The sequence below is a fragment of the Bubalus bubalis genome, chromosome 21 (genome assembly GCF_019923935.1).
Source record: "Bubalus bubalis isolate 160015118507 breed Murrah chromosome 21, NDDB_SH_1, whole genome shotgun sequence".
Lineage (NCBI taxonomy): Eukaryota > Metazoa > Chordata > Mammalia > Artiodactyla > Bovidae > Bubalus > Bubalus bubalis.
Window position 1 is genome coordinate 42,477,983 of NC_059177.1, and position 20,542 is coordinate 42,498,524.

A 20,542-nucleotide genomic window follows, 5' to 3' on the forward strand; every position below is an offset into this window, starting at 1 on the left:
AGCTTCCCAAACGCACCAAGTACAGCATACTCTGGCTTCCCCAGAACTCTCAAATCAGTCCTGCCTCCATTGTCACCACCATTGAATTACCACAGCCACCTCAGCATTTCTTATCATTACAATTTAATACTCTCATAATTGCCTCCCTTGCTACTATCTCTACAGACACTTCTGATATCCACAAACAATATCCACACAAACTCAAGCTCATCCCCATGCCTTCTGTTTTGTGCCATCATGACATTCCGCGCCTCCCCCCCACCCCCCACCCCCATCAAATTACTCAGTGACCCTTTGTTGCTTTTCAGGCAAAGATCCTGGATGGCAGGGTTTAACTTCTGGCCTTCCATTGTATTCCCACCATCTGCAGCGCTTAGAGCAGCACCTAGTCTATGATGAGGAAGAAAGGAAGAGAGACAGAACAGTGACAGACACACAGACCGATGAATCCTTTCTAATTAAAAGATTCGATAAATTCTTCTCTTGTCCAATGCCCAAACGTAAAGCAACTCTATCTCACCTTTACAGATACTTAACTTCTACCGAAACAGAAATTTCACCTCAGACAGTGATCTGTATCTTGAGGTGTATGATGGCCAAACATTCAGAAGAAGCTGACCAGTTTTATCAGTCATACAAATATTTTGTTTAAAAATGCCAAACTTTGGAAAAAACAAATATTTGGTTCTATGCAGCTGTAAATGAAAGGATACTGGAATAGCTTACTGAAACAAAATGTAAGATAGTACAATCTCAGACATCAGATAATGTCTTTAAATTGTACTCTGCTTTTATTATTTTTTTGTTTACTTATTACACATTTAAATAGATAAGACAAATTAGAAAAATCGTATGACAAGTATAGGTGATTATCACATTTACTTTTTCTTTATATTTATTGTTTTATAGCAGGAAACTACCAAGTGAAATAGCACATATTTCTCTTTTTTGTTATTTACCTTCATGGCCATTGATGTTTTTCATTTGTAGTATCTCCTTTCTCATATTTTAAAAATTAAAATTGTTAGGGCTAATTTCAGAACTATACGTTAGTAAAATGTTTCCAGCTTTTACTTTAAACTTTCCAAATGATTATATTTAGTGAGGTTCATGTCTTATGGAAAAGTACTTTCTATAATTGAAATTTTCATTTAAGAAAAATATTTCACAAAACATGCTCTATTATCTATTGCTCTTTAACGGTAAAATTTCCATACAACAATATAAGGCTAAAATACTTTGATATGCCAGCGTGTTAAAAGAGTAGCATTTCCCTACTTAAATAAGGTAAATTCTGTAAGTTCTTGTTCTTTTTCTTCTCATGGAATTAGCTTATCAGGAAGTTAAAGCATACAATTCCTAGATATTTTAGGTAACTTCTTATGTATCCTTCTTATGGACTTCCCTGATAGCTCAGTTGGTAAAGAATCCACCTGCAATTCAGGAGACCCTGGTGCAATTCCTGGGTCAGGAAGATCCTCTGGAGAAGGGATAGGCTACCCACTCCAGTATTCTTGGGCTTCTCTTGTGGCTCAGCTGGTAAAGAATCCACCTGCGATGCAGGAGACCTGGCTTTGATCCCTGGGTTAGGAAGATCCCCTGGAGAAGGGAAAGGCTACCCACTCCAGTATTCTGGCTTGGAGAATTCCATGGACTGTGTAGTCCGTGGGATCTCAAGTCGGACACAACTGAGCAACTTTCTCTCTCTCGTCTTGTGTGGATCCTCTTCTTTTATATACTTTCTTTGAAATGAATATATTTGAGCTACTGTTTCCTAAATGTACTCTTATTACTTAGTGGTAAAAATACATGCCTTACCAAGACCAGAGGCAAACATAGCAGGGCATCATAGCAAATGATTTATACCTGTTTGCATTGCTGTTTTTAGTTTTTTTTATTTATTATTATAGAATAAAATTATGTGTGTGTAAGTATATGTATGTATTCTTTCACTTTATTAAGAGAATACATGAACTTATTAAGAACTTATATTCAGTAACTTATTCACCACAAGTTTCAGCTCAAAGTGATTTCCCTTTGTTCTTCTGTGTAGGATAACCACAGTGTCCAGGGTTCTCCAGGCCCAACAACTAGTCCTCCAGGGTTAACTCAGTTAAGTTTAGAGAGCATGCTGGGGAAGGCTGCAAAGTGTGCAAGTAAAGAATATCTAAAAAATGCGTATGCAGAAGGAAGAACTTCAGAAAACCAGAATTCCTTGGCGAAGCAGATAGATATAAAAGACTTTGAAACGAGTTTTGTGCCTACACCATCCCTTTCTCCACCTGGAAGACATGAGTCCTCTCCGAAAATTCCAGATCTTGTTATTAAACCAAAGGACCTACCGACCCATCAAGTGTCAGCTTCAATAAACAAAACCTTCCTAAAGGAAATTTCAGAGGAGAAGTTGAAACCAATTGCTGAGTTATCTGTAAGTGGTTTCGTTCTGGTTTACATATGTGGGCAGTACATCCTGCTGGGTTCTATTCTGTTCCACTTTGCACACATTTTCAGCAGTATCTATTTTTTATCATTTGGGTGATCACTAATGTATTTTCTTTCCTATTTAGATGTGTTTTAGCTCAGTAACAGCAGCTGTTAAAGAGTATCTTGCACATCTCAGTGATAATAGAATGCCTCATGTTTTTAATGAGAAAGATAATTATCATAATAGTTATTTTTTATTTCCCAGTTAGTTCTCATAATTTGAGTTATCACTGCCTGCAAATTATAAATGAAGATCTTATTTTTGAGCCAAAGGCTTGCCAGTAAAATTGACAGATTTTCAATAACAATCTACATTAGGAGCCATAAAAACATCATTATTCTGTTCACTTTCTGGTCTCTTTACAGCCGTTCCCCAAATAATAAATGATATGAGTGAAGGTTAACAGTAAAGCAGTGTCATTGAATAAATCCCTAGGCTAGCCTGGTGACTATATTCATGTCCATCAGATTGATTTTTTTCCTTCGTATGAGTACTTTTCTCCCTTCAGTTCCCCCGTAGCTGCAGTTACAAAACTAGAGAACAAATGAGGCTATACAAAAAAAATGACATTTATATTCCTTTTTTAAGCAGTAAAGCTTTTTTTTATTTGCCATGTCCTAAGTATTCTGTATGTGTTACAGTGTAAAACTTTGGTTCAGTTATGTTCTAAGCATGTTATAGTGGATTACTTAGTAAGGTGATAGACATATATATATATATATATCATTACTGTCAACTAATATTTCTTTATTTCTTTGGATTTTGATAGGGATTGCATTGAATCTGTAGATTACTTATGATAATGTCAATATTTTAATAATGTCAATTCTTCCAGTTTGTGAGCACGGAATATCCTCCCGTTTATCTGTGTCTTCTTCAGTTTCTTTGAACAATGTCTTATGGTTTGGAGGTCTTTCACCTTCTTGTTTAAATTTATTTCTTTTTTGTTGTGATTGTGAATGGGATTGTTTTCTTAACATTTCTTTCTTCTAGCTCATTGTTAGCATGTAGAAATGCAATTGATCTTTTTGTACATTGATTTTTTACCCTGAAATTATACTGTATTTGTTTTATGATTTCTAATGGGTTTTTTTTGGTGAAGTCTCAAGATCTTGCTGTGTATAAAAGGGCTCCAAAATCACTGTGGATGATGACTGCAGCCATGAAATTAAAACACTCCTGCTCCTTGGAAGAAAAGCTATGACAAACCTAGACAGTGTATTAAAAATCAGAGACATCACTTTGCCAACAAAGGTCCATATAGTCAAAGCTATGGTTTTTCCAGTAGTCATATATAGATGTAGGAGTTAAACCATAAAGAAGGCTGAGTGCCAAAGAATTGATGCTTTCAAACTGTGGTGCTGGAGAATACTCTTGAGAGTCTCTTGGACATCAAGGAAATCGAACCAATCAATCCTACAAGAAATCAACCCTGAATATTCACTGGAAGGACTGATACTGAAGCTAAAACTCCAATAATTTGGCCACCTGATGCAAAGAGCTGATTCAATGGAAATGACTGTGGTGCTGATTGAAGGCAAAAGGAGACCAGGGGAGGCAGAGGATGAGATGGTTAGATAGCATCACTGACCTAATGGACATGAATTTGAGCAAACTCCAGGAGATACTGAAGGGCAGGAAAGCCTGATCTACTGCAGTCCATGGGGTCAGAAAGAGTCAGACATAGCAACTGAGCAACAGCAACAAATATATAAAAGCATGTCATCTGCAGATAGTGACAGTTTTGCTCCTTTATTTCCAATTGGAATGCCTTGTATTTCATTTTATTGCTTAATTACTCTGGCTAGGCCTTCCAGTACTACATTGAATGAGAGTAGTGAGAGTGGTCATCCTTGAGCATTTTGTTTTTCCTGAATTTAAAGGGGTAGCTTTCAGTTTTTCACCTTCGAGTGTGATGTTAGCTGAGTTTGTCATATATGACTTAAATTATGTCAAAGTATGTTTTTTTTATGTATACCTACTTTATTGAATAAAGTTTTTTATCAGAAATGGTTGTTGAGCTTGGGAGCCTCCAGCCCAAATGAACTTTAAATACCTGTCCACCCAGTAAAGTATTCTGGCTGAAAGATAGCGTTCTCTGATGATACCAGGGAATAATGAAGGGAGGAAAGGGACCAAAGTTTGGAGAGAGAGCAGGAGACTTTCCCTCACCCATTATCTTAAGAAGCTTTAGGATAAGACAGTTCTCAGAAACCACTTGGGAAACCCTTCTTAGAGCTGCTCAGTGCAGATTGCAAACACAAGCCTGACAGGTATGTGTTCCACACGAGAGCCCTCTGAGACGTTCCTCTTCCATTTGACAGCGCAATCACTTCACTGGAAATAGAGAAGGAGCTTTATCTTTTTTGAGGGGATAAAGACACAAAGGAACTACTTCCCTTTTGTGCACAGAGGTTTGACCTCAGTGTCAAAATTCAAGCTAATAAAATTCACTCTCTATCAGCCCACATGATCGTTACAATCTCTGACTCATGTTTGGGAGTGTGATAATCTCAGGTTAACAGGACATAAAATTATTGAAGGCATAGGCATTCTATCCCATTCCAAAGTGAATTTACAATGGGAATGAAGGGTTCTTCCAGAGAACCCTTGTTTTTTAAAAAAGAACTTCATGGTCCTAGTGAGAGGATTCTAATAATTGACATTCTCCCCGCTTGATGTGTGCTGCTAAAAATCTATGAAAACTAATTTCCTCAAGAATGCCGTGTGTTTACTAACTCTACAAAGGGATTTTTCTTCAGATCCTGGAAAACCACAGTGATTTAGAAAAATAAATAAATAACTGCCTTACTGAGATTTAATTCACACAATATAGACGTCAACGTTTTTCTTACAATGTTTACAGAATTGTATAACCATCAGTACTGTCTAATTTTAGATCATTTCATCACCCCAAAAGAAACTCTGTACCCATTAACAGTCACTCCTCATACCTCCTTTCCCCCAAATTTCTGGCAACCACTAATCTATTTTTTGTCACTATGGATTTGCATATTCTGGACATTTCACTTAAATATAATCATATAATATGCAACGTTTTACGTCTAACTTCCTTAATTTAGCATACTGTTTTCAAGGTCCCATCTATGTTGTAACAGATCACCCCTTTTTATGCAGGAATGATAAATCACTATATGAATATACCCTGTTTATTTGTCCCTCTGCTGATGGACATTTGGTTGTTTCCACTTTTTGGCTGTTATGAATTGATGCCAATATGAACATTCATGTCAAAGTTTTTGTGTGGACATATGTTTTCAGTCCTCTTGGGTATATACCTAAGATTAGAATTGGTAGGTCATATGGAACTTTACATTGTGACTAACTGTCAAACTGTTTTCCAAAGTGTCTGTACCTACAATTCCATGAGCAATAGGGCAATTTCTTCACATCATAATCAACACTTCTTATTGTCTGTCTTTTTTATTTAAGCCATGCTAGTGTGTGAAGTGGTATCTCAATTGTAGCTTTGGTTTGCATTTCTCTAATGACTAAACATATTGAGCATCTTTTCATGTGCTTATTAGCCATTTGTGTATCTCCTTTAGAGAAATACCTATTCAAATCCTTTACCTATTTTTTAATTGGATTTTTTTGTCTTTATATTATACAGTTGTAAGAGTTTGGATACAAGTTCTTTGTCAGATATATGCTGAGACAACCCCAGTCTGTAGGTTGTCTCTTCATTTCTTGATGGTGTCTTATGAAGGTCAAAAGATTTTAATTTTTATAAAGTCTAGTTTATCTGTTTTTTCCTTCTGTTGCTTGTGCTTTTGGAATTACATCTAAGAAATCGTTGCCTCATCCAAAGTCGCAAAAATGTACTCCTGTTTCCATTTCATTCTATGATCCATTTTGAGTTAATTTTTGTATATAGTGGGAAATAGATATTCACCTACAGTTTGTGTGTTTTTTTTGCATGTTTGTATTCAGTTAGTTGTGCCAGCTCCATTGGTTGAAGGACTATCCTTTCCCTATTGAATTGTCTCACACCCTTTCTAAAAATCAGTTGACCATACATGTAACAGTTTATTTCTGACCTCTCAGCTCTATTTATTGTATGTCTATCATTATGCAGTGCCACACTGCCTTAATTCCTGTAGTTTTGTAGTATAGTTTTGAAATCAGTAAGAACTTCGTTCTTTCTTATCTTGATTGTTTTTGCCATGCTGGGTTCCTTGCATTTTAATATGAGTTTCCTGATCAGCTTCTCAGTTTCTACAAAAAAGGCAGCTGGGGTTTTGGTAGGAACTGCCTTTAATCTTTAGGTCAATTTGAGGAATATTTCAATTTTACAGTCTTTCAGTCTTCAGTCTTTTAGTCCATTGGCTGTTTTTCCATTTCTTTGTGTGTTTAATTTCTGTCAGCAATGTTTTATAGTTTTCAGTGTACAAGTCTTGCACTTCTCTTGTTAAGTTTATCCCTTTCTTATTCTTTTTGATGCAATTGTGAATGTAATTTTTTCTTAATTTCATTTTTTTACTTGTTCATTGCTAGTGTATAGAAATACAATTGATCTTGCAACCTTGCTGAACATTTATTAGTTCTAATAGTGTTTTTGTGAATTCCTTAGGATTTTCTATGTATGAGATCATGTCACTGCAAATAGAGATAGTTCTACTTCCACTCCAGTCTGGAGGGTTTTTTAATTATTTAAACATAGTTTGTTTACAAGATGCCTATCTCTGCTGTACAGGAAAGGGACTCAGTTATATACATATATACATTCTCTTTTTCATTATGGTTTATCACAGGATATTGAGTATAGTTCCATGTGCTATACATTAATGGATATTTTTTATTTCTTAATTGCATCCACAAATGGATTTAATTTGGGTGAAAACATTTTTTTCTTTCAATATATATAAGATTTAGTACTTAATAGAGTGGCCCCAATATTGAATTCTAACACAGACATGGTGTATTCAAACAGGCCGAGAAAGATTCTGTTGGTATGATTCATAAGAAATGTGCTTGATGCAAGAACATTTTGAGAATTATTGTGGAACTAGAAATCCATTTAATATTAATGTGAATGCAGGTGTGAAATTAACCTTTGCTGGCTAGCATTGTAGTCCATATATGTACAGTACTAACATCTATGGGGGTTTCTACCACTTAAGTTCGGTTTCTAAAATACAGGGCCTCCGGGGAATGGGATATACTTATTCCGGTTCTACTTCTAAATAAGTAAGAGCATCTGTTCTGCTGACAGACAGCCTATCAGATCAGATGTTCTCCTAACTGCTATAGATACACTGACCAAGAAAGGTGAGACCTCTCTCCTCAGGAAGCTTATATCTGTTGAAAGATACAGACAACAAGTAAACAAGTATATAAAATGATTCTAAACTATGATAAAGACTTGGGAAGGAAAAAACAGGGTGATAGAGTGGTAGTTTGGGCAGAATTGTGAGTACTTTACCTAGTATCTGCCTGAATGGGTGACATTTTAACTGAGATTGTTTAAGATGAAGGCAACCATGCAAAGAACCAGGGGCTAATGTTTTAGGCATCAGGATTAGTAGGTTCAAAGCTCCTGAAATGAGCATCATTGAGGAATAAAAGAGGCTCCTGGAGCTGGGACATATGGGCAGGCGGAAATTAGAAGAAGATGAGAGCAGAGAGGTAAACAAGCCCAGATCATATAAAGTCAGGAAGCACATGGTGAGGAGAGTGGCCCTCATTCCAAACACAGTGAGTGGTAAGTCTTTGAAGGTTTTTAAGCAAGGCAATGACATTTTTTTTTTAATTTTATTTTTAAACTTTACATAACTGTATTAGTTTTGCCAAATATCAAAATGAATCCGCCACAGGTATACATGTGTTATATATTCAGTCTCCTTTGGCTTCCTCCAGAGTGGATGTAGTAGGGCAGACATAGAAGCAGCGAGGGCAGTTGAGGCAGTACTCTTGATAGTTCAGAGTGGAGATAAAGAGAAGTAGCAGATTACTGGAATAACTGGGTGTAGCACTGATAGGATGTAAGAAAAAGGAAACAAAATCTAGGATGAAACTTAAGTTTGGGACTTGAACAGTCAGATAGTTGTGTCAGTCTGGGCTGTAGCAGATTGGATGTATCTGAGTCATCAACTTAGTCATCAGGGTACCACAATCAGGAACTGTAAGTGGACATCTCGAAAATTTGTGCTCTCTGAAAGTGCTGACGTGAAATAACTTTATGGCAACAGTAAAAGGCTCTTACAGAAGGAGGTGCAGGAAAATTGTCTTCCTATCCCCCTGATACGGAAGAGTACTAGTAATTCTAAAGGAACACTTACTGAAACTGATTTGCTAACTGCTCGGTAAACTTCTTTCTGGCAATGTGTTATTCATATTTTAATAGAGTTCTCTATTATTAAGTTCAAATATTTTTAATTAAGAAAGAAATACAGCCCTCTGGGTAATATTGCAATCATATATATAGCTGATAATTAAACTTTTCCACATGTATAACTGCATTCAAATAATTTTGAATGAATCATTTTAAACCTGCAGATGTCATTGTGTGCATCTTAAAACAAGTAAACAAGACATGTATAGCAATCTTTGTGGTTCCAGAAAATGTTAGAGCTTACTGAAGAATTATTTCATAAGAAAGACAAAATATGCTACCAATCACAAATTCAGGTATTTTCTTTTTTAAAAAAATGCTTGACTTTTATAGAGAAAACATTATAAAATGAATCATATATAATGAGCTTAATTTTCACATTTCTATTTTTGAAAATCAGAACTGAATTATGGAAAGGCCCTTTTTTAAAAAGATATTTTATGCTGTGATATAATGTGAGCAAATTTTTCTTTTAATTTTCAAGTCATTTTTTGGATAATAAAAAAGGATTAGTTGCCTCCCTGATAACTTGAGTCCCAGTATTGGAGCAGTGAATATCTATCTATATCTAAAAATATCATATATTTTTAAAGTTATAACAGTTTGCTATTCAGTGTAATTTATGCTCAGAAAACTTAGAAGAAAATAAATTTGTAAGTTATTTTAAAGTTCTAAAGGCATTATTCCATTACATAAATATTTGCATTTTCTAAGGTACCCTTTGCTCAAAGTGAAACCATCTATCTGTCTTTGAATTTGTCATTCAAGTATGCCATTTGCAGTTGTCTTTCCAACAATACCACATTGTTTGAAGAATTCATAAATGTCTTTCTGACCCCTGACTTGCTTCAGCAACAGCAGTATTCCAGTGTTCCAAAACACCTGTCTTGAGGGCAGGTAACTCTGTATATCAAACATCATCCTGGTCCAATTGTGCAGACTCTCTTAGGGGTAACTCTCCCTCCTGCAGCAGTTTCCACCATAGGTACCCACTGAACTCATGCTGCCCTGAGCCTTCCCCCTTGCAGCCTTTAAGACCTTCCCCAAACAGGGCTCTATGTCATATCTACCCACATTTTCATTCTTCAAAACGGATAAATCAGGAACAGGGGACACCATGGTTCAGAGCCCCAGCTCAAATCAGCCAGACTTGACTTGAGTCCTGCTAGCTTTGCTTTTTTTAGTTGTGTGACCTCGGACACATTTCTTAACCTCTTTGTACCTTGGTTATGTCATGTGTAAATTTGGAAAAAATAACAATACTTATTCCACAGGGTTTCTGTAAGTATTAAATGAGATAGTACATGTAGAACACTTAGCCCATAATCCAACAGGTTATTTTCTTGTATCTATTTCTGAGTAGTTAGAACCTGTCAAATTCAAATCAAATTCTCAAAACTAATTATTGAGACTGTTCAGTAAATGACGACTATATATGCTTCTTGTCCTTTGCTTATAGTTGAATCAAGTGTTAACATATGAGTAAATTAATTCTGCTAGGTAATGTGTTGATATTTTTTCAAGGATACACTGAAGAGAGAAAACTGTTTGGAAGCGGGCTGTGGTATCTCTCCAGTCCTCCCCCAGAGACCACCCTCAGTGTGCCTGCCATGTTCCCAGAGCTGAATTGGAGATGCGTAGCTTCATGATTGATAGAGCAAACTGAACTTGGGCAGGACTAGTAGCATTTCATAAACCGTAGTGTTATCCATGGGAAGAAAGTTTCATTTATTAAATTGGACATTCCTGCCAATTTATAGTCTTTGGGAAAAGAGTCTGATGTTTGATGTTTTGTTGAAGCTGCACTCTTTCCTTGTCTCCGAAAAAAAAAAAGGTCATTATCTCAGTCTTATCTGTCAATGTATTGCTGGGGATATTGCTGAAGCTACAGAATTCGGTGATTAAAAAACATTTGTGTCACCAGTAGAAGTATTTGAATTAGACATAGAAATTTCCCAGGTGGAACGCATTTCTAACCCTCTGCCTTCTTTTTGAATATTTTTCAGTCTGACTGATACATAGTATGGTTTGTTTATTTCACTTTCTTTGTATCTAGTGTCTAATTTAGTTGTTCACCAGGGCAAAATGGTCTCGAGTAGATGTGTGTTAAAATAATTTAAAATGGAATTACAGTTAAGATCCAGTTGATGATATGGAATTGCAGAAGTTATTAGGTTATGTTTATATCTCCATTTCTGAGTAGTTGTGCAAACCACATGCCATTTACTTTGATAAAGAGGAGCAAATTCTCAAGTTTCAGAAGTTGTAGCTAGAAAGTCTTGGCAAAAATTGAGACTATCAGAAGTATGAATCAATGAGAAGACATTAGTGGTTTAACCAGCACACTTTGGCAGTTCATCGTCAGTTCTCCAATATTCTAATGCTAAGGGTTAGATGGCATCCTACTAGTTACGTGTTTATGGAAGAAATCCATCTTCTTTGATGTCTTGGTTTTCCTAATTCTAAAGAGGAGCAAATTAAATAAATTTGTCATTTTCCTACTATATGCAAGAGATACTAGGCTGTTTTCTAAGCACATTGAGGTCTTTGATCTCAGTCAGACTTGATTTGAGTCCTAGCTTTGCTTCTTTTTAGTTATGTGACCCAGACACATTTCTCAACCTCTTTGAACCTTGGTTATGTCATGTGTAAACTTGGAAAAAATAGCAATATTTATTCCTCATGGGGGTTCTAAGTATTAAATGAGTACATGTAGAACACTTAGCCAATAATCCAGCAGGGTGGCTTTAAATATCAGGAGTACTTGCCGTGTGCCAGGTTCTCTACGGGTGTCCCACACTATCTCCAGTCTCCATCTTCCCCCTTGAGAGGACTTACTTATTTGACAGACAAGGAAGGAGAGAGATTTGGCTTGTTCACATATAATAAGTGACAAGGCAGAGTATCAAACCCAGGAATTCTGGCCAGAAAAGCCTGTAACTCCCACCACACTGGACCATCACCCCTAGTTAAAGACCACTGAAAAAATTATGGGATCAGGTGGCAACTTAACTTCTATTGCCACTTAAAGCTTTATAGTATTTTAATGTGCAGATACTACAGATGTTGGTTTATCTGTCGTTACTGTTTTACAACCAGTTGTATATTCTAAACACTTCAAACTTATCTAAAGGTGTCATCTTCCCATTCCAGAAGCATCCGTTGTCTTACTTACCTCTGCTATTTTTTTTTAATTTTATTTTATTTTTAAACTTTACAAAATTGTATTAGTTTTGCCAAATATCAAAATGAATCTGCCACAGGAATACATGTGTTCCCCATCCTGAACCCTCCTCCCTCCGCCCTCCCCATACCATCCCTCTGGGTCGTCCCAGTGCACTAGCCCCAAGCATCCAGTATCGTGCATCAAACATGGACTGGCAACTCGTTTCATACATGATATTATACATGTTTCAGTGCCATTCTCCCAAATCTTCCCATCTCTATAAGAAATCTTATTGTTTTCCTTTTGATTCTTTAAATAATTTTTAAACTACCATTTATTGAATGGCTTTATGCTTGTTCAGTGTACAAAACTACAATCACCTTGTAGATGGCATATCCTTGGGCATAATGCAAAACCTCTTCAATTTGCTGTTAGTAGATTCCTTCTAGTCTATTATTGTTAAAACTTAGAAGTTAAATGCTGGAAAATTAAAAGTTGTTTATCAGTTGTTTAAGGTTAATAAGAGCACAGCTGTGTTTGTCAGAGATTTCTTTCTGAAAATTAGCAAGCTGACTACCAAGGCAGAAATATATGGAAGTATATTTCTTTTTAGGTCATGGATTAAAAGACTGTTCTATACAAATTTAGCACATGAATATAAAGATTTTTTTTTCTTTAAATCCTTTCATGCCAAACAAAAGAGAGAGGAGAGCCACATATACAAGATAGAAGTTATCTCTTTGCAAGGAATTTTAGCACTATTGGATTTAATTACCCAAGAATTCTTTACCTAAGACATTTTGGGAGATTAGTATTCCTGAATAATGAAGTATGGATTGAGTGTCTCCAGGTCACATGCCAAAATTTTTGTGATAGACGTTTCAGAGGCATCATTGGGTTTGGTTATGCCTGTGTCCATGCGAATGCTGTCAACGTAAAACATGTTCTAGGTTCACACCAGTTGGTTCTTTTGGATAGCCTGACTCTTGATTTACACTGTGCAAGTTGACACTGCATCTCTTAAATTTAGCAAAGTTTTTCAAGTTGTACTGTGGCTTGGTCTTTAAGTTTTGATTTATATCTTTGCATGGTGAAGACACATGGTGAAAGCTACCATATATTGCGAATGAGTTGTGTGCTCAAGTATTTGCCACTTACAGCTCACGTTTGTAGCTTCTGTCTTCTCTCCATTCCTATTGTTAGTGGGCCAGTGCCCCCAATGAATCAGAGCAAACTCTTATGTGGGATAAGTAGCTTAGGAATTTGAAACAAGTCTTCCAAGGAGTGCTCGTTGGAGAAGAGATGTCCTAGAACACTAATTTACCGTCAGCTATTAGTATTAAAAATGTCAGTGTAGAGATTAAACACTGTCTGCAAATAGCAGTCAGGAGGAGATTAATCTTCAAATGCCAATTAAAATCTAAAATTAGTTTTGGAAAATGGACTTCTGCTTTTCTTGTTGTCATGTTGAAGTTCAAAAAAACTTCCAAAACTTTCTAATTATATCTTTTTAAACTCTTAACAATAAATACAAATTTGAAACTACCATGATACTGACTCCCAGCCACACTTACATATTGCCTTTTTTCCTCCTACTGATACAGTTCATAGTAAGGTGCCAGTGAGTAATAACTAATCACTTTCTAGGAAATCTCTTTTTGATTCTCAGACTTTTGTGCTCTTGTTCACAAAGAAATATGCATATCATGAACACATACTTTGAAGATTTTCACAAACTGAAGGAACTGATCATCATCTGAATCAAGAAAGAAAACAGAGTCAGCTGCCCAGCAGCCCCACTGTCCTCCCTTCCTGTTACTATCCTGTGCTTTCGTGCCCTCAGGACTACCCCCTACTCGCCAAGACTGGTTTTACCAGTGAATGCTCCCTTACGTCTGGGTTCTCTGGCTCAGCATTTCTTTTATAAAAGTCAGTATATCACTCATTTCAATGCTATATAGTACCCTACTGTGTGGCTCTCATACCATTTATTTACCCATTCTACTGTTGGTGGGCATTTGAGTAGTTTCCATTTGGAAGCTATTAAAATTATGTCTTGTGTTAGAATCCTAGATTTTTTAATAAGACTTGGGCAGGGAAGTAGAAGCCATCTGGTCTTATAAGATTTAAGTTAAATTCTAGGTATTTCCATCTTTGTTGCTTTGGAGCAGTATTATAGATTTCATTTCTAAAACAGTATATATTTAAGTAAATAGTGCTTTCTATGAATATGAGCTCCATATGTCTAGCTTGCCCCATGTTTTCTTGCCTGATGCTTATAGTAGGCTTCCCTATCACGCTTCCAATCAGTCCTTCAATGCCAAGCTTAAAAACCATCTCCTCCATGGTGCCTGATCCTACAGGAATGGCCTCTCTCTTTTCTGAAATACCAGACTATTTGGTATATCTCCCTTTTCTCATGTTGCCTTTCATATCCTAAGAGCCACCATCCCTTTTGTAGCAGTAGTGCCTTTCGAGTCTTGGTTTAACTAAAAGAATACAAAGAAGATTGCTTGTTAGAGCTTTTACTAAGAGTTTTTACAACATGATGTCCCCTGTGTCCTAGGTATCAGGCACTGTCACAATGCAAACCTGATTCAGAGTCTCGGAAATGTTACAGGCTCCAGAGTGAGAGTAATGACCCAATTTTCTCTCAGTTCTATTACTCTCCCATCCATGTAAAATAGAAGGAGGTTGGTCATCTCATTTTATTAACCCATGGCCATGTCTGATTCTGCCTCTACACCACCATTGTAAACTCAGCCTTGTGTCCCCCTCAGTTCAGTAGAGTTGGTTCTTAGCACAGATTCTATAGGCAGAAGTTTGCCCAATTAAGCTATTCCACATTAAAATCTTGAGAAGACAGATTAAGCGGAGGGCTTCAAGTTGAAAGATTATTTTTGTTTGTTGTGTCTTATCATTTTGCTGAATTTACCAGTTTTCCTTTTAATCACTATCAAAACTCTGTGTGATTATTAACACCATACGTCAGTATATGTTTCCTTATTGTATACTCATTTCTTTAGAACTCTTTATCCCTCCTAGATTGTAAAACCTGTGAGAGCAAGGGCCACATCTTAACCTTTGTAGCTTCACAGACTTACGTTCCCAAAACTGTCTGAAAAAAAGGTCAATGAAAATGAATGGATTGAATGGCTTTATAAGGGAAGGACTTGCCTGGGAATCTAAGCACAGCTGAATTATATAGCCCCAAGCCCATTACCTGCTCCTAAAATAAATCTGATTGATATTGTCTCCCCTCTGTCCTACAAGGATATTTTGAGACAAAATTGGGTTATACGTAACAGTTTGAGCCTTTCAGAGATGGAATTACATAAGGCACTTTGCCTCTTAGGAGTTGCATAATTTAGTTAGATGACATCTTGTGCTGGGTCTACTTTAATGTGAAGACTTTATTGCAAGCCTTTATATTTATATAAATTATTTAGCCTTTTCTGGGGTTTTGGAATGGTTTAAGAGATTTCACATCAAGAATACATCAAGGGACTAAGTTAATTACCTCTCCGCCACCAGTTGCTCTATTCATGACCCTGGTGTCTCTGCTCACTTTTAGTTTTGTGAGGCTTTTTCTAATTTTGCTGGGCAGTTGCATCTTAGTCACATCTCTGTTGTAGTATTGATCATGATACATTATAATAGCCTGATTTTTTTTAATTGAAGCATAATTGCTCTGTAATTTTGTACAAAATTTTGTAAATTTGTAGAAAATATATATAATTGACATAAATATATGTCAATCCTACTCTCTCAATTTGTGTCACCCTCCCCTTCCCCACTGTGTCTACATGTCTGTTGTCTATGTCTGCATCTCTTTTCCTGTCCTGAAAATGGATTCATCTGTACCATTTTTCTAGATCCCATATATATGTGTTGACACCCAGTTTATAATACCTGTTATCTCTCCCTTTCTAGACTGTGAGCTCCATGAGAACAGAGATGTGTCTCATTTTCTTTATGCTCCTAGGTCCTAGCATAGTACAGAATAGGTGAAAGGGGCCAGAGGAAATGAGAGGAAAGAATAATAACAACAGGGCACAAATCATCAATTTGGAGACACTTAGTAGAGCTGTTTGTCAGGTATTGTGCTAAGCATTTGGTACTCAGTATTTTAGTACACTGAAAATCCCACGAGTTACATACTATGCTCCCATTTTACAGATGAAGAAACGAAGGCATGGAAAGATAAAGTGATTTTCCCAATCACATACAGCTGGTAAAAGGTGAAACCAGGGCCCAGACTCAGATCTGTGTGGCTTAACCACTGGCCTGTTCGCTCTTGTTTTTCTGTCTTAGCATCCAAGGTTGTACCTCAGGCTTGTAGATTAAATAAATAAAATGGCTGAATTAATCATACTAAGTACATATAAAAGCTTTATTCTTAATAAAAATTCTGAAAACAAAGTTTCCTTTTTCATTTTAAAAGCATGTATTATCAATGCATACCTGTGTGATATGTTGGGCTTCCCTGGTGGCTCAGTGGTAAAGAATCTGCCTGCAATGAGGAAGACCCAGGTTCGATCCTGGGTCGGGAAAATCCCCTGGAGGAGGAAATGGCAACCCACTCTAGTATTCTTGCCTGGGAAATCTCATGGACAGAGGGGTCACAAGAGTTGGACACGACTGAGCAACTACACCACCACCACCACGCGACATGCCAGAATGTTCAGTTCCACTTCTTGACAGAGAAACTGAAGGGCAGAAAGTCATGTGTTTACTGTTGACCCCAAAGTCAAATGGCTAGTCTGTGTTTCACATATGATTACTGAACTACTTTTTTTTTTCAATTGAGTTATAATTAATTCATATACCATAAAGTTCAGAAGTTTTTAGTATATTCAGAACATTCTGTAACCATCACTACAACACAGCCTGCTTTCAGAACATTTGCATCACCCCAGAAAGAAACCCCAAACCACACTGCCCATTCCATCTCTCCTCAGTCCCTGGACAACCACCTGTCTCCCTTCTATCTCTGTATACTTGCCTTTTCTGTATATTTCATATACATGAAATCATATAATCCGTGACCTTTTGTCTCAGGCTTCTTTCACTTAGCATAATATTTTCAACATTCACCCATCTTGTAGCATGTATCTTTATGGCTAATAATGCTCCATTGTATGGATAAACAAAAATCCATTCATCAGCTGATGGACATTTGGTGGTTTCCACTTTTGGGCTATTATGAATAATACTGCTAATGAACATTCATATGGAAGTTTCTGTACGCATGTATATTTTTAGTTCTCTTGGATATATCCCAGCAAATGAATTGCTGGCCCCATGGCCCATGTTTAATGTTTTGAGGAACCACCAAACATTTCCAAAGTGGCTGCACCATTTTATAATCACAACCAGTGATGTGTGAGGATTCCAGTTTCTTCGCATCCTTGCCAGCACTTGTTACTGTCTATCTTTTGTATTATAACAATCCCAGTGGATGTGAATGGTCCCTCATTGTTGTATTGATTTGCTTTCTCTAATGACAGTGATGTTGGGCATCTTTTTGTTTATTACCCCCCTATTTATTTTGAATTTAAATTGTTTTTATTTTTCCCTTTTTAAAGTGCCTTTTTTGGGAATATAAACTTTGTTTTTCTTCTTGTAGTATCTGTTTTATTCAAAGAAGTCTCTAAGCATATTAAATGCTCATGGACTCATTACTCATGACATCCATTAAGGGTGCCAAGCAGCTGAAGCCATGAACTATAAGAATTTAAGTGAGTTTCCACTGAAGTGAGTTTCAACTTCACAGAAAATCTCTACATCACATTATTAGATCACAGGCTTTCATAACCCCAAAGTTATGATGATGATAATGCTTTATTAAAAAGCTTTTAGTGTCATAGAAACACTAAGAATATTTTTCAATTGTTATTTTCTTAACCTTTTACATCCCGATGAGACAGAAGAAAAGACAGTAGCTATCTCAAAGAGTCATCCAAGAAAACAAATTTAGAAATTTGAATATCTTAAAATGTCTTATGTGTCATGGAAAAACTTTTTGAGCATTATCACTGATTCCAGATGTACAAAAATATTTCAAGTTTGTTTTCAAGTTGTATGCCAGTCCTGGATGTAAATCACACTGCTCATTCAAATGTGATGCTAACATTTCAGCAATGTTGAAGTTAATGTTAGCTACCAAATTTGGTTTAAGCCAGAGAAAAAGGAAGAGGTTTGAAAATTCCATATGCCAGTTTCTTCCCTATACATTGAAATAATATTTATACTAGCTCTGAAGATTTATAGTAGTAGACTTGACAGATTACATATGTATAGTAAAGTCCATATGAATTTAAGTGTTTATGGTAGCTCTGAGGTCTTTCTGGCTTTCAGACCTTACATGTTCCCATCTTCAGTTCATATTTTATTTGGTGGCTTTTAACAGCATTAGTTATCTTCATTCTTACTGTTAGTTGAATTTATTTGGTCCTAGTGTTCACACTGATGAAATTTATCAATTCTCTTATAAACCAGACATTTTTATGGAAGGTGATTTTTTCTTTTACAAAAAGCTGTTTTGAATTTTTGTTTATTTAGTCAGTCCTCAAATACTGGTTGGGCTCCAGGTGTGAGAAATACAATGGAAGTAAGACAGTCGTGGAGCTTGCCTTTGTAGCACTCACACACTACCTGTGGACTCCAAAACCAGTTAGGTACCTGCGGCTGTGGTGGTGCTAAAAATGTACACTGTAAGATTCTCTGAGCACATCATGTGGAGGAACTGACCCAGTTTTGACCTGTCGGGAAAAGCTTTTCTGAAGAAAAACACATCATCTGGGCCCTAAAGGACAGCTGGGCATTCGCACCAAGAAATGGCGTGTGCACAGGCACTAAGGCAAGAGTGGGTTTGACGCTTTTGAGGACCTGAATGGAGGACAGTGTGGCTGGCACGTCAGAAGAAGGAGACATGATGAGGCAGCCAGCAGGGGCGGCATATAAAGGCCTGTTAAGGATCTGGGCCTCTGTCAGTGGGGAGCCACTGTAGGGCTTAAGGCTGTAGAGTAGCATTCACAGAAGCCCATAAAATTAAGAAAGGCCAAGTGACTCATTGCTCTTTCAATTTCTTCTCTCTTGGTCAGGAGTATGACTGGAGAAACTATCAGCCCAGTGAGATTAGTGAATCTGAGTTGCAAATGCTCGCCAGCCTACGGCGGCAACAGAATGAAGAACTGGAGGACACTGGGGCTCCCTATGGCCTGAGCGCATCCCAGGTTGACAACTGTAATGTCAGCATAAGCACCAGCAGCGACGACACAACCACGTGGAACTCCTGCCTGCCTCCGGTGAGTCCAGGGGTTTGCAACTTTGTTTACTGCCTTAATCAGGGATCCAGCCTCTCCGTAACAAAGCCCAGCCGTGCCTGGGAAAAGTAGGGCCAAATGAGAACACTTCCCATGAAAACTGTTCTGAAATAGTGTTGTAATACTGGAGGCATTGTCTTGTTTTAAATTATTTTATTTATCTTCAGATAATGGGCTTCCCTGGTGACTCAAACGATAAAGAATCTTGCCTGCAGTGTGGGAGATCCAGGTTCGATTTCTGGGTCGGGAAGATCACCTGGAGAAGGCCCTGGCAACCCACTCCATATTCTTGCCTGGAGAACCCAATGGACAGAGTAGCCTGGCAGGCTTCAGTGCATGGGGTTGCAAAGTGTCACTATTAAAGTGACTTAGTTTGCACCTTCAGATAATGTATGTTAATTGTGTGGTGAGATATAAAACCCTACATGCAAATGAAAGAAAAAGAATAATTTTACTGTAGACTCTAGGTATTTCATTGCATTCTCAGCTCCCTAGCACAAGCCCTGGCAATAGAACAGGCTCAATATGTGTTTTAAAAGTATCCATTAAATGAATGAACAAAAAGGAAGAGACTATAGCTAAACCAAGTATGGCTTGGATACGGTGGCAGAAAAAACGTTTTTGAAAGTCACCGGATTTTTGCTGACTCCTCCCTGTGTCTCTGGCCATGAGAGGCATTGCAAGTGCTTCAGCAGCTTATACTATCCTGTATGTTTATACGGTTAAAGCGCTCTTAAATGCAGCCCTTCATTTTTTCTGTAGACTAGCAGGCAACCTGAAGCAGGCCACAGTCTGCCTGTTTTTCAGTTGAAGTAACTAAATTCTGGACTCAAGCTTCCATACCTGCTCAGTAGTAGAGCCCAGAACAAAGCCCAATGATTTTACTCCGTCTATTCTTCAGTACGATCCTCATGGATCTTATGGTTTAATTGAAAAGACAAGGCAGAAACATTCACAGAACAGTCATTCGCAATGTAAGGAATGTCATGGGCCAGAAGAATAAAATCATGATTATAACAATGGCAATTAGAGCTGCCATTTCTTTAAGACCTAAAAGCATTTAAGATCTCCATAGACCGAACAAACATTTACTTATAATGCTACATTCAACATCAGATCAAACATATTAAAATGCACTTTCAAATCCAGTAGTAAATACAGATTTTTACCAGACAATTTTTGAAAGGAAATATAAAATGTGCAACTTT

The 20,542-nt window shown here is 37.1% G+C and overlaps 1 protein-coding gene across 11 annotated transcripts in view; it reads left to right on the top strand.

Moving 5' to 3' along the window:
- CFAP20DC (CFAP20 domain containing) overlaps window positions 1–20,542 on the top strand; it is a 260,052-nt gene that overhangs the window by 169,562 nt on the left and 69,948 nt on the right. For 9 of the 11 annotated variants that reach the window (XM_025272911.3, XM_044934048.2, XM_025272915.3 and 6 more), the window contains 2 exons: window positions 2,054–2,428; window positions 19,113–19,316. In XM_025272911.3, coding sequence (XP_025128696.1) covers window positions 2,054–2,428; window positions 19,113–19,316 — 579 coding nt within the window. Of the gene's footprint in view, window positions 1–2,053; window positions 2,429–19,112; window positions 19,317–20,542 lie in introns of those variants that run through there. The other 2 variants (XM_025272918.3, XM_025272925.3) reach the window with 2 other exon arrangements.